The sequence below is a fragment of the Triticum aestivum genome, chromosome 7D (genome assembly GCF_018294505.1).
Source record: "Triticum aestivum cultivar Chinese Spring chromosome 7D, IWGSC CS RefSeq v2.1, whole genome shotgun sequence".
Taxonomy (NCBI): Eukaryota; Viridiplantae; Streptophyta; class Magnoliopsida; order Poales; family Poaceae; genus Triticum; species Triticum aestivum.
The window spans coordinates 107,345,753-107,360,533 of NC_057814.1; the positions used below are offsets into that span (position 1 = coordinate 107,345,753).

Genomic DNA, 14,781 nt, shown 5'->3' on the forward strand with positions numbered 1-14,781 from the left:
CTGTGCTCACTTAAAGCAAGAAATAGGGGTGCCCGTCTGCTAGGGGCCTACGTGGCATGTCCTTTTGCGAAAAAACCCCTTGATTCAAACTTAATCACACAAATATCCCTTGTTTATGAGAAAAGGCAAAAAACAGGAACAGAAAAAAAAAACAGGCCGTAGCCTCCCGCGCTGCTGGGCCGGCCCATCGGTGGTCAGGTTTCCCCTGTGCTCGCTTAAAGCGAGAGTTAGGGAATGCATGTCCTTTTGCGCAAAAAAAACCTTCATTCAAACTTAATCATGCAAATATCCCTTGTTTGCGGAAAAGGGGGTCCTAAAAAGGCGCACGCGAGGATTCGAACCGAAGCCGACTGTACGCGGTGCGCGAGTGCCGACAACCAAGCCAATGTATCGCTTGCGCTACAGTAGAGGCCTAAATATTTTTATACTCCCTCTATAGACATGTCGTATGAGAAATAAAACCAGCACGGACCGAAAACAGAGGGCGCGCAGTGACCACTACGCCAATGCTTTGCTTGTGTTAAAGTGGAGGCATATTTATTTTTATACTCTTACTTTAGACACGTCCTGGCCTTTTTCGACTATTCCATTTTTATTTGTTTTTTGTTTCAGATTTATTTTATCTTTTTTTAGATCTTGGGTATTCTACAGGTTTTCCTTTTTTTTTGCACATTTCTTTTTTATATAAGTTTTGTAATAATACACAATTATGTTCTTCGGATATTCAAAAAGTTCACCGCATACGAATTGTTTTAAGATGTTAATCTATTTGCAATGTTCATTGCATCGTATATTACAAAAATGTTCCATGTATAGTATAATGAAAAAATGCTCATCTCATCGTATTGTAAAATGTTCATCATATATTACAATAGTGTATCTTATATTACAAAAACGTTCATCACATCGTATATTTCTTTTTTATATAGCTTTTGTAATAAACGGTGTAGTTTTTTCAATATTGTCAACATTTTTAAAATTTACAATGAACCTTTATAGTATGCGATTTTTTTTGTAAATACACACCGAACATTATTGTATAATATACGATGGACAATTTTTGTATATACATAGAACTTTTTTTAATATACAATAATCTTATTTAAATATACAATGAACTTTTTAATATAAGATGTGATGAACATTTTTTTAATATATGATATGCTGAACATTTTTTGATATGCGCTAAACATAATTTCACATTATTATAAAAGCTATGTAAAAACGAAATGTGCAAAAATTAGAAAAAGGAAACCTGGCAAGCGTGTTTTCCCGGTGGCCCTTTTTTCGTAAACAAGGACTATTTGCATGGTTATTAATATATAAAGCAAGGGGGGTATTGGTCAGTTTCAGTGTCTATACAAAGCAAGGGGATTGATCAGTTTCAGTGTCTACTATATAGAGTTTAGCTCAATTTGTAGCCGTGAGCCCCAAACTTGGTACGGATTTGTAATTTTTTTGGTTAACTTTTGCTAAATCTAAGTCTCAATCGACGCTATACTCGTAGGATCTTACATTAAAATATGTGCAAAAAGGTAAAAAAAAATAATCTTACATGTTATATGACTTGATTGAAACTTCCTTAAGTCTCAGCCGACTGAAACCTAGCCACACCCTTTTTGAAAAGTGGTACCAATTCGTTGAGATTACCTCAATTATGGTAAGTATCAACGTATAATTAACTCGATCTAAAGACTAGAAGAAACTTCAGGTATTTTTTCTGGGAGTGTCTACTTATCAGTCGACTGAAAAATTTGAAGTGGTCAGTCGATTTCATCTCAACCGCCGGATCAAGATCCAACGTCCAGGACATCATCTTCCACCTCTTCTTCCCCACCCAATCTCCCCCCCCCCCCCCAAGCCGCTAGCACGGACCACCGGCGCTTGTCGCCCCGTCCTCCCCGCTGGTCTTTCGCCGCCCCCGCCAATCCTTCTAGGCCCCCCCCCCCCCCCCCGCGTTGAGTTTTTTCTCCGACGAATCCCCACACCACCCCCCTACGTTGCAGGGATACGGCACACAAGTGCCGAATCGGTGGCAGGATACTGCACCAGGATAGGGATACGCCGACGGGCGGGATACGCGCATCCGTATGTATCAGATTATTTTGAATTAAAATAAAGAAAATAAATCAGAATACGTCCGGGACACGCTGGGATGCACCAGGGATACTTAAGGCCTGTTACCACTCAATCTGTAGCCCATCAGAAGGCCTACTCGACATCACCTGCAGTTGCCAAATCACGAGGACTCGTTTCGGTGCATCTCTAGACTCCCTTTCGGCGCCGCCGCCGGCACCTCAGACCTCGTCTCCATTCTCGCCATCCGGAGTCTATACGCAAGTAAGCTTCAATAAATTGCTCCAAGATCTCTGTTTTTAGGACTATGGATTAAAATTTAGGGGAGAACGAAGGGCATCTAGGGAGTGGTGTGTAGGTCGAACAGTCAATCCTTTGTTGCTCGTTCTGGGACTGGGTCTGGTAGTAACGCCGTTGATGATTGCAAGGAACACAAGGACTGCATTCAACGAGTTGGGACATGAAAAGGTAGCAACTTCTTTAGATCACCTGAACGAAAAAGATCAGGTTACTTCATATACGTCAATTTTCTCATTCTCTAAAAAAATGTTTTCTGGTGCTGATTTATCTATGCATTTGTACATATACTCACTGTATCTATTTTCAGGAAATGCCGTTTTCCGCCGTATCCGTATCCCCGTACCATGTAACATAGCCCCCCCCCCCCCCCCCCCCCCTCCCAACACACACACACAAAAAAAAAACCCTAAGATAGATATTGGGGTAGCCTGCGCAGCAAACTTCTTCCTCCCCTCTGGCTGTTTCTTCCTTCGACCAAAATCGATAGCCCAACTTCAAAATTCAATCGACTGAAATGTGGCTATTTGTAATTTTCCGTGACTTGGAGTTAGCATTCTCGCAAGGACAACTCACAAACCATGAGAACTTATATATGTGTCTGACTACCAATTTCTAGCTCACTGCCACATACTCGCACACTCTTCCCGGCCGGCATGGCTGCTCTCTCGCCAGCTCTCCTCATCTCCACCCTTGTGGTGCTCGTCGCCACTGCCACCACAGCCCAATGCCGCCCTCAGAAACACCACGGTCAGGCCTCCAAGACCGCCTTTGCCCCTCTGGCCACCGTCCACGCCATCTGCAGCACCACCCCGCACCCGGCGTCCTGCCTCGCGTCGGCCGCCGTGCACCTCGACGCCGCCACGGCCCATCTCTTGGCGTCGTCCATCACCGTCCCCCTCCTCCCGGCGAACATCCTCTCGGTTGCGCTCGCCTCCCTCCGCGGCGCGCTCTCAGCCGTCTCCTCCCTCTCCCCCGTCCTCTCCTCCACGCTCTCGGCCCCGTCGTCCTCGACAACGCCGCTCCGGCGCGGCGCCGCGCAGGACTGCCTCGAGCTCCACGACGCCACGCTGAGCTCCCTCTCGCGCTCCGCGTCGCTGCTCGCGTCCCCCGGCGAGGGCCTCCCCTCGGTGCGCGCGCACCTCTCCGCCGCGCTCACCAACAAGGCCACCTGCCTCGAAGGCCTCGCCGGCGCCTCCGGCCCGCGGATGGACGGCCTCCTCGCCTCCCTCGACGACGCCTACGAGCACGTCTCCAACTCGCTCTCCCTCGTCGCCCGCAGCGGCGGTGGAGGGTCCGCGGCCAGCTTCCAAGCCACGGTGGCCAAGATCATCCATCACAACCGGCGCCTGCTCCAGGACGACGAAGACAGTGACGGGGACGACGACGACAGCAGCCGCAACGACAACGACGACGACAGCCGCAACGACAACGAGGACAGAGGCAACAGCGATAGCAACAACGGCAGCGGCGAGACGGTGATCACGGTGGCCAAGGACGGGACGGGGAACTTCCGGACGGTGGGCGAGGCCGTCGCCGCGGCGCCGAACAACAGCGAGGCGAGGACGGTGATCCAGGTGAAGGCCGGGACGTACGTGGAGAACGTGGAGGTGCCCCCGTACAAGACGAACATCGCGCTGGTCGGCGAGGGCCGCGACGTGACGGTCATCACCGGCAGCCGCAGCGCCGTCGACGGCTGGACCACCTTCCGCACCGCCACCGTCGGTAATTATCGTCTATCATTACATCTTAACCAACTCTACCTGCACAGCGTCAGCGCGGTGCGCACGCACGCCACATTGCTCCGTGTTGCCATGCACGCACGCACGCACGCACGCTGCTGATGCCTGTGGACCGTGGCATTGTTCTTCACGTACACGTAACCGAGGCTCACTGACTCTGAGCAGTGATAGAATAGTCAAGTGTAGGACACATCATGCACGGATAATGCATCACCTAGGAATCTGGTCTGACGCAGATCTATCTAAATTTACGTTTTTGGGCGCATGCGGGTCCAGATTCCAGAGGTGCGTGAGTCGAGTCGGATGCCACTCATCCATCACATGCATGTGTTCGTGTTCGCTCCTCGAGCTAAAATCCGAAACATCACCATGGACCTGCATGCCGGTCACCTGTCAGAATGTTGGCCGCTCTTAACTCTTAACCCTAGCTAGCTTCGCTCGACAACAGCTCATCGACAAAAACACTATTCTTCCGGTCCCAACGAGCGGGGCCGACGATCAAACGGCTGGGATTGACTGATCAGACGTGCATGCATGAACGTGCAGGGGTGTCCGGCGAGGGGTTCCTGGCGCGGGACATCGCGTTCCGCAACACGGCGGGCGCGGCGAGGGGGCAGGCGGTGGCGCTGCGGGTGAACGCGGACATGGCGGCCGCGTACCGCTGCGCCGTCGACGGCCACCAGGACGCGCTCTACGCGCACTCCTTCCGGCAGTTCTACCGCGAGTGCGCGCTCTCCGGCACGGTGGACCTGGCCTTTGGCAACGCCGCGGCGGTGCTCCAGGCGTGCGCGCTCGTCGCCGGCGCGCCGGTCCCGGGGCAGTCGAACGTGCTCACGGCACAGTCCAGGAGCGACCCGAACCAGGACACGGGCTTCGCCGTGCACAACTGCACCGTGGAGGCCTCGCCGGAGCTGCTCGCCAGCGGCGTCCGCACCCGCACCTTCCTCGGCCGGCCGTGGGGCGCGTACGCGCGGGCCGTGGTCATCGAGTCCTACCTGGGCCCGCTCGTGGACCGCGACGGGTGGACGGGCTGGCCCGGCGCGGAGCCGGGCCGCGCCGACACGGTCTACTTCGGGGAGTACGGGAACGAGGGGCCGGGCGCCGGCACGGACGCGCGCGTGGGCTGGGCCGGGTTCCACGAGATGGACTACGACGAGGCCGCCCAGTTCGCCGTCGACAAGTTCATCTACGGCGACGACTGGCTCGCCGCCACCTCCTTCCCCTACGACCAAGGCATTTGAACTAAACCAGTACGTGTGATCTCAATAATTCAGAGGTTAATCTCGGACTGTTACTGCGTTAATTTCTGCAAGATGTTCAGTAAGTTCTGTCAAATCCTACTGTGTCATGATCCAACTGAATCAGATGATTTTTGGATCTGTGAGGTGTACAACCAATCAGCAGTTTTTACTATTTGGAATGCAGATGATCATTTTAGTAATGTATAAACGCAAAACTTTTCTACTACGAATTTCTGATCTAGTATTAGGGCCAGATACTGCCATTTTCTAAGTGGTTCGTGCGTTCCAAGTGGGTACGAACTACGAAGTCCACTGAGTTTTGTATCGCTGAAGCTGATAATTGGTGATGACACGGCGTGCAGCAACAGCAAGAGGTTAGGGAGATCCTACTGTATGGACTGTCCACAATGATGGCGACATGCACACAACATCCAGCTTCAGACCCACGAGAGAGAGTTCTACCGACTTGGCTCTCTATTATCAGTGTTGATGATTGATTCGCTAGTCATAGTTAATTTCAAAAAAGCGAGAGATAGAGATGAACATAGTTTTTCTTCTTTTTTTCTTCTCTGTTTGTTTCCATGCATGGTCGACATAATTTTGCTAACTGCAACGTTGTTGTGATTTTCTTTCAACGAAAATCGAGTTAATTGCTCAAAACCACCAGATCTGAGGCTAGGTACTCCAAAACTACCATTTTTGACAAAAATTACAAAAAACCACCAACTCTGTGGCAAGTGAGTAACAAATGCCACTGATTTGCATATTTGTCGCGGCTGACAGCAAAACTGACAGGTTTGGCCCACACGTCAGGGTGACATGGAAGACCTATGTGGATAAGATGCTGAGGTGGCCATGGGACCCACATGTCATCCCCACTGTCTTCTTCCTCTTTCTTCCTACCTCATCTCTCTCTCCTCCGCTTCCTGGTCGCATCGCGCCGCCGCCGCTGCACCCTCCTCTGAACACCGTCCATCTCCTGGTCGCGTCGCGCCGCCATCCCTCCTAGTCCGCCGTTCAAGCGCCATGGCCGGCGAGCCAGAGGTGGAGCTCGTCTTGCCCGGCCATCCCCTGCTCGATCCGGTCGCCGACCTGGCCGCCGCCGCCGCTCCTAGCGCGCCCGTCCCTCCTGGTCCGACCGCGTCAGCCTCGCCGCCACCTGCGCATGCAGTTCCGCCGCCCGGCGCTTGCAGTGCTGCCGCCCAGCGCCTGCAGTTCCGCCGCCCGGCCCTTGCAAGCGCCGCCGCCTCGCGCTCGCCTCTCCGGCAAGCCCCGCCCCGTGCCCGCCTCATCCCGCGGCTGAGTGCCGGGATCTCGCTGGCAGGGACGCGGGCGTGCGGGGGCTCGGCCTCGCCGCAGGGAGAAAGGGGCACGGGCACGCGGGGGCTTGGCCTCGCGGAGCGAGCAGGGGCGCGGGCACGCGAGGGTTCGGCCTCGCCAGAGCGGGCAGGGGCGGGTGGGTGGGGGAGGAGGCTCGGTCACGCCGGAGCATGCTGGGGTGCGGGGGTTCGGCCTCGCCGGAGCTAGCAGGGCCAGTCGCTGCTGTTGTTCCTCCACCGCTCCTGTTGGAAGGAAGGAGGAGAGGAGATAAGAGAAGGAGAGAAGAGCTGACAGGTGGGACCCTCGTCCACATCAGCTGGTCAAAGATCGACTAGGATTAGTCTTTGCCACATCAGCGGTCCCACCCGTCAGGTTTGCTATTAGACGTGCTCAATTTCGAATCAGTGCGATTTGTTATCCACTTGGCGCAGAAGTGGTGGTCTTTTGTGATTTTCGACAAAAATGATAGTTTTGGAGTACCCTAGCCTCAAATCTGATGGTTTTGAGCAATTAACTCACCAAAATCACTTTCTAAAGTTCTTTAACTCCCTGTCCAGTGAGAACAGAGGATGATACCTCGCAGTCACAGGCCACATATTGCAATGGGCTGGCTGCAGTGATCAGATATTCAGATCTCCCCGTCTATCTTTTCGTCGACACAAGTAGTATCAAGATCTCGCCCTTTCAGAAACCTTTCCAACTGTTTCTGTATAAAAGGATTATGCTAGTAGTACGTACAACGAAAGCAAAATAGAAGTAATTCGGGTGATATTAACCAGGCTGTTTGCAGAATAAAATATCACTGCTAGTTAGGCAGGGCATTTGGCACACATGGCTGTGCTTCCGGTTATTCCAATTATTGCTCTTACTTGATCGGTGCCCCCCCCCCCCCCCCACCCCTTTATCAATTCAGAGCTGCCACTTCTGATCATTCTTGTGCAGAAGACCGTCGTCGGCGCCGTCCTCGAAGACCCGAAGCGTCGCAAGGCGGATGAAATCGGTGACCTGAACTCCCACAGGCCTGTTCTCACAGCACAAAATGAGTAAGTTTCAGGTTGATCATCAGACACAAGAATTTTCCAGCAGGCAACAAACACCTCTTTCTATGCTTCTGCTACCAAGCAGTAGTCTACAAAGAGGAGAGAAGAAAAAAACATTGAGAATCAGATGATCAGTTCAACTCACCATGGGAAGCAGGCCTTCTCCGGCAGCCGCATTCCGAGCCTCGGGCCCTCGTCGTAGCCCTCGCAGACGACCTCCCCCTTGTCGTCCCTGTAGCACACGATCCCTCTCACCTGGTCCTCGAACACCTGCCGATCAGACCACCAATTCAGAGAGGATTTATTCGAAAAAGAAAAACAGTTCAGAGAGGAAACCGAGATGTCTCCTTGGATCAAGCATAGACATGGATGATGCAAGTGTGCATCGACCAGTGCAAGATAATTTATAGTACCTTGTTGCTGGTTGGTGCAGCAAAGGAGAGGTGCGAGGATGGTTGGTTACATCCATGGGCTGCAGAGGTTCTGAAGCTCAAGGCTGCTGCCGGCCTCCTTGCGCCGAATCTCGGGCCGGTGGTGGCCATGGAGGAAGAAGGGTGAGGGTGGCAGTAGCCTCTGAACGCCATTTTCTGGTTGGTCTCTGGTGAGGAGTCTGGGGTTCAGCAGAGCAGAGGACCTTGTGTTGGCTATATGCTGAATTCTGAATGATTTTCTTGGGAAGAGGGAGGAAGGGTATGGCCAGTTACAGAGCCATGGCACTTTAACAAGGTGTTTGTACTTTCTTGTAGGTTGTAGGGGCCGGGGTGGCAATCATCTGAAGGAAGGAAGGAAGCAGCAGCAACCGCAAAGCTTGCAATATCTATCTATTTTTCTATTGCAAGCTACACTTGGTGCGTCGTGGCCTTCCATGGTAGGTGTCTGATGATTTTGTTTTTGTTGGACTTTCTGCATTTCAGTTGCATTTTTGTAATCCATGTCGCTATAGATACATTATACATACTCAAAACTGTGCATATCTTAAGACCAAAATGCTACTCCCTCCGATTTATATTTATATCAATTGTCACTGGTCTATTATAACTTTACCCAAAAAGGCTTTCGCCCCGCTTTATATATAAAGCAATGATCAACCACAGCCCAATTACAAATGCATCCACGACAACACACGCACACACCCAAGGCGGGATACATAGACGCTGAGTGCAGCAACACCACCCCTAACACTACGAGAGCAATCAGGGCCTTCACGATGAACACACTACCACAAAAGATGAACCCGCATATGATGAACCGTGTGCTCCAAGGTGGCGCCTCCAAGAAGGTTACGACGTCAACGTGCCGCCACCGGCCGACTCGGGGTCAGAGTTTCCCCTGGATCAACACGATGACCGACGAGAGCTGCGACGACGCTTTCAAGAAGGGAACGCGCTACGCCGCCGCCGTTCCGTCCGAAGATAGAACAAGTTTTCACCCCAGCCAACACTCACCGCCACCAAACGCCACACCCTGGCCACCATGCCGCCCACACGACCATGGTCACCGGGTAGCACCAAGCCACGGGCTTTGCCCATGAGCACTGCGCTACCACCATCAGGGCCGCCGCCCCGGCATCCAAGACCTTGACACCACCTCACCCAAGACCTGTCGCTACCCCAACTAAAGAGACAAGTGGAAAGGCCTCGCCTTTCACACCCCTGGGCGCCCCCCAGCGTCGAGACCCAAAAGGCCGGCCAAAATTGGCCTCCATCGACCCGTTGTGCTGCACCGGGTGCGAGACGAGCTCGGTCCAGACGCCGAGCGCGAGACGAGCTCGGTCCTACTACCGGGCGCGAGACGAGCTCGGTCCTGCTGTCGGGCGCACGATGAGCTCGGTCCTGCTGCCGGGCGCGAGACGAGCTCGGTCCCGCAGCAACGGGCGTGAGACGAGCAATGGACCGTAGCTGGGAGCGGGCCAGCCCTTGGACGAAGGTAGAGCCCGGACAATGAGGAGAGAAATCGAAGGCCGATACAAGCCGCTCACCGACGGGCTGACGCTAGAGGAGAGTCCTCAGCCGCCGCCGTGAAACAATCCAGACCACCACCATGAGCTACCACCACGCCGTAATAGCTCACACCCTCGCCGAGGCCCCGAGGAGCAGCCCCGAGCCACCTTGCAGCAGTTGTGGCACGCCGCCGAAGACGCAGCCCGCCCCCCGGCCATGGACGCCCAGCGCCGCTCCACCCCGAAAGGAGCAGCCTGGTCACCGGCCGCCCCGCCACCACCTTAGCCAGGTCGCCGCCACCACCCACACGCCCACCGCCGCCACCGCTCGGATCTGGGATGGGGGGATAAGATACGTCGTCAGCGAGTCCCCACCCCCCGAAACCCCACGAGCCGCCGCAGGAAGGGGGAGCAACACCACCGGGACGCCAGGCCGTCGAGGGGAGGGGGCAGGGCCCGTGGAGGGCCTGACGACCGACGTCGTCGCCGCGAAAGGTCTTACCCCGTGACGTACGTACACCTCGAGCGCGGGAGAAAGAGGCCCCGCCGCCGCCTACGCCACGCGGCCCAGTGACACCACCGGCGGCGGCTAGGGGAGGGAGGCCAGGGTAGGGGTTGAGAAGAGGGCGGCGCTAGGGTTGGCTCCCGGAGTCGCCTGCGGGAGTAAGTTGTATGTAATAAATTATGGATCGAAGGGAGTAAATATTTTACTTGTTTAAAAAATGTAACTGTCCTTAGCTTGCATCACACAAGAACACAAAATGTAAGAAAGAGATGGCCACTGCAATCAGCCAGCTTTGGCACAATTAGCAGTGTCAATCTACATGTAGTATAATAATCATACGCGGCTGATGGTTTTGCCTCGTTGGGGTCGATGGGCCAGGGCCATTACCTCACCAACATTATCATCGTAGATGTATATGACATTCCTCAATCGGATTCAGCATAAATAATCCCCAATCTGACGTGACAGCAACAGCTAGCCTTATCCGATGATGCGCGCCAAGAATTGGTAGTTGTGCTAAACAATTGCTTTGCCATGTGACCATCTCGTTATCAACGGGGCAGCGATCTTAAGAAAGAGGGGAGGGGTGGTTATCTTGTCTTCTAGCATCGGTGCAATCTAAGCCACAAAATGGAGGGTTATGACATGGCAAACATTGGGTGGGAACTGCCACGAAAAATAAGAAACGTTCTAATTTTGCCAGGTTCAAATGATATCACTAAATTTGTCATGAATGAAAAATAATTTCAGGAGTGAAGCAGCACTTTGCTCATTAGCGGTGTGTACCTGAACACTCTCGCGGCTCTGTTTCAGCAATCAAATCGTTCTATTCCATTTTGAGAGCAAGTGTTTCAATCATTCATGCTCATGTAGGCCAAACAAGTGTGATGTGGGTCGGGATCCTCTACAGTACTGGACGGTGCAGTAGTGCATATGACATGTGGGATCGGGTCCACACGACAGCGACCATACCGCGTATGATGAGCTAAAGCAGATGATAACACCATTATTTCGAGCGGGGGCAGTTAATGATATCTTTTTGATTTTTCCATGATTTTGGTGCTCGATGAAAAGGTACTCGTTTGCTTCCAGGTGTGTCTTCGTAATCATGTTTTTGTAGGAATCAGGCTGCCACCAGGTAGATGCTATAAGTAGCCTTGGCATCCAGAACAGTCCAAGTGGAGGCAAAGAGGGGTACGTGTATCTGGAAATGTTGGGTGAGGAGTCACATATCACAATCACACTTGCTTGGAAAACTTTGGAGTGTTAGCTACTTCAGTGTCGCACCGCATGAGTGATTTCGACTGGTTTCTGTTGGTCGAAGCCGACACACCTGAGTTCAGTGGCCTGAGTTGTTGCAACCAATAAAAGAAAGAAAGAAAAAAGATGGGAGATACACCACGGCACCGATTTTAAAATCGAATCATTGTGTGCCTCAGCATAGTAAACCAAATTCAAGCACACCTACTGATTAGATCGCTAGTTCAGAGAGTTACCTTCCAGAGCATTTCACTATATTTCAGAAAATAATAATCAACAAAGCTTCTCGGCTCTCACTTTCTGAGACATTCAGTCATACTCACACAATCTCAGCTGTATTCCATGGACAATTCACACGACCTCAAAACCGTGAACGATTTCAGAAGCATTTCAGATTGATTGCAGAGATACTCCTCAGAATTCATTTTTTCTTGAAGACAACAGAACTATTCCACATAAGAATATCCAAGCTGCTATGCGATTCAGAAAAATTCCACGCACAAGTTTCAGTGCAACTTCGAAAAAGATCCACAATCACATCACTCTATACCACAGTGATTTGTAAATTTTTTAACCACGCATCATTGAAATATCACCTAACAGAGATTTCAGAAACATCCACTCAAATGTTTTAGGAAAATCATAAATGTTCCACAAATACTGAAATTGATTTGGAGATACGACCCACAAAAAATATTCAAATTTTGATTATGATTTCAAAGACATAATTCAAAAGTTTTTGTAAAATTACTGAATCCAGACGGTCAAGTCGATTCACTAAAGACCCCCCCCCCCCCCCCCCCCAAATACAAAATTGAAGGATTGGATAAAAATTAGGACAAAAAAATAGAAAAGAAGAACTCGAATCCAACCAAAAAATGATTAAATTACATCTTTTGAAATTCGGACCATTTTATGGATTTGTGAACAAATTTTAAAAGGAACATTTTTTGAAATTCCAAACAATTTTTGAAACACAGGCATTATTTGAAATTCCTGAAAAACTATTGAAAATGGAAAACAAATAAAGTGCATGAAAAAATGTCACAACATTTTTTAATTTCCTAATAATTTTTTAAAACACGTCAATTTTTTGATTTTTACTAAAAAGAATGAAATTTATGAACATTGTTTATGATTTTGAACATTATAAAATTTGCGAAAAAAGAAATAGAAAAGAAGAACGAACAAAATGAAAAAAAGAAAATAAGAAAAACAGATTAGAAAACCAATATAGAAAGCAACATAAAGTAAAATCTGGTTCGGGAACCTTCTAGAAGGATCACAAAACCGATGAAACTCGGCTTGACAACCTTCACTTACTGCTGAAATGGGCCTGCCCACTTGCTCGCTCGCCCATGTGCGATGCGTCCACAGTTGGACGCAATCCATGTCACATAGGAATACCCGGGATGGACTAATTAACGAGTACCCCACAGGGACTTCCCTGCGGGTATTGCGAGTGCGCATGGAGTGTCTTCAGCCGCCGCATGTCCTGTGATCATCTTTTTTTATTTTTGCACGCCTTTTTTTAGGTTTGCATTTTTCTTCGGTTTTCCCTAGTTTTCGTGATTTTTAAATTAATTTTGTTTTTCTTCCATGAAGCACACTATGCGAAAAACACATATGTGCTTCTGCGTGAAGCAAATCTATGTTTTCATGTGAAGCACAATTGTGCCTTTCGAAAGTGAAAAACATGGTTGGGCTTCGTGGAAAACCACAACTGTTCTTTGACGTGAAGCATATCTTTGTTTTTTAAAAGTGAAAAGCACAGGTGTGCTTCTTGAAAAAGTGAAAAAGATAGCTGTGCTTTTCGGGAAACACAATTGGTTCCAACAAAGTGACAAACACGGTCGTACTATTGACATTTTTTTTCTCGTTTAGGGTTTTTCTTTTACCATTTTTTGTTTTAGATTTTCATTTTTCCCGCTTTTGTTTTTTCTTCTTCTAATATTTCCTATTTTTGGGGAAAAACTTCGTCCAAACCTACTTGAGGATTTTATCTCTAGTTTTGGTAGATCTCGACGCGAGAAACGCAACGGTGAAACGGTTCGTGATTTGGACGCGCGGTTCAAGAGATAAAATGTTTCGAAAAAACAAATGAATGAAAAATGCACAAAACACCCACGTTGTGTCATGTCTCGCTTAATCAATGTGCCTCGAGTGGAAAGTGAGAATGGCCTTTGCAAAGGGTACCCTCTAGTTTGTGATTTTGGAAATTACCTTGCCGATTGCGAGAGAGATATATAACTTTGTTTCCCGCATGGGCCAGCCCAATGCCCATTTGTTTCATCATTTTGTTTTGGCGCCCCTTTTTTCTTTCTTTATATTTTATATATTTTCCTTTTAATTTATTTAATTTTCTTATTATATTCCTTTCTTATAAAATATAATATTTTAAATACATGAACACTTTTTACTATATGATGAGCATTTTTAATTACATGATGAATATTTTTCAATATATATGATGAACATTTTAACAAATATTTTTTGAAATACACATTGTATATATTTTTTCAAATGGACGATGACATATTTTTAATATGATATGAACATTTTTTTGGTTTACACTATGAATATTTTTCTGAAATACATAATGAACATTTTCGGGTTACACTATGGAAATTCTTTGTAATACATGATTAATACTTTTAAATACAAGATGACCAACATTTAATACATATGATCATCTGTAATAATTTATTATTTGTATTGGAAAGGAACAGTGATTTTTTTTAAGTAGACTATGCACATTTTTTTAAACATGATAAACATATTTATAAGACTAATACAATAAATTTTCTAAATAATTATATTTTTAAAACATTGTGAAATAATCATAAAAGTGAAAAAGAGGAAACAAAAAATTATAAAAAGACCAAAAAAATCACATCTAACCTACACTAAACAGATGTTAGTTTTGTTTACAACGCAGACGCTTGAGTCCTGGCTAGCTTCGCAAGAAAAAGAAATTAGTAACGGTCATGCGGGCCTAGCCCAATACATGTGTTGCGGGGCGACGAGAGCATGTCACCACTACAAGCGAGGTATAGATGTGCCCTAATTGGAGCCAGTGGCAGAGCGTACTGGGGACCATATCGGACGACGACCCATTCTTATCTTTGAAATTGCTCTTAGATTTTGCAACTAATTTGGCCCAATAACCACACATGGCCTACCGAGAAGTCTATTGACCTGTGCTTCGCTTTGTTTCACACTTTGCCACTATGTGGAACTGGTAGCCGGTATGCTTTGGTTGCGATTCGACCTCCTAATTTTTTTTTTTGCAATTCGACCTCCTAAAATTTAACTCCTCTCAACCCATGAAAAATATGAGTGCAGTGGATGCAGAGGTTGA

General features: G+C 48.8%; 2 protein-coding genes across 2 annotated transcripts; one reads left to right on the plus strand and one right to left on the minus strand.

The window, feature by feature from the left end:
- The first annotated feature begins 2,809 nt into the window (after positions 1–2,809).
- Positions 2,810–5,579, plus strand: LOC123165570 (pectinesterase). The gene is made up of 2 exons (XM_044583241.1): positions 2,810–4,098; positions 4,662–5,579. The coding sequence occupies exons 1-2, from the start codon at positions 3,030–3,032 to the stop codon at positions 5,354–5,356; spliced, it is 1,764 nt and encodes a 587-aa protein (XP_044439176.1). The 5' UTR covers positions 2,810–3,029; the 3' UTR covers positions 5,357–5,579.
- A 1,779-nt stretch (positions 5,580–7,358) lies between these two features.
- Positions 7,359–8,490, minus strand: LOC123165571 (uncharacterized). Its single transcript, XM_044583242.1, has 3 exons — positions 8,130–8,490; positions 7,862–7,986; positions 7,359–7,697 (listed from the first exon to the last, which is right to left on the minus strand). Exons 1-3 carry the CDS (start codon positions 8,298–8,300, stop codon positions 7,586–7,588), a joined length of 408 nt encoding a protein of 135 aa, XP_044439177.1. The 5' UTR covers positions 8,301–8,490; the 3' UTR covers positions 7,359–7,585.
- Positions 8,491–14,781: the final 6,291 nt, after the last annotated feature.

Coding starts and splice junctions, on each gene's coding strand:
- LOC123165570 (XM_044583241.1), top strand. CDS start 3,030: ATGGCTGCTCTCTCGCCAGCTCTCCTCATCTCCACCCTTGTGGTGCTC. Junction 4,099..4,661: donor CTTCCGCACCGCCACCGTCG/GTAATTATCGTC, acceptor ATGAACGTGCAG/GGGTGTCCGGCGAGGGGTTC.
- LOC123165571 (XM_044583242.1), bottom strand. CDS start 8,300: ATGGCGTTCAGAGGCTACTGCCACCCTCACCCTTCTTCCTCCATGGCC. Junction 7,987..8,129: donor CTGCACCAACCAGCAACAAG/GTACTATAAATT, acceptor TCTGATCGGCAG/GTGTTCGAGGACCAGGTGAG. Junction 7,698..7,861: donor GAGAAGGCCTGCTTCCCATG/GTGAGTTGAACT, acceptor CTGTGAGAACAG/GCCTGTGGGAGTTCAGGTCA.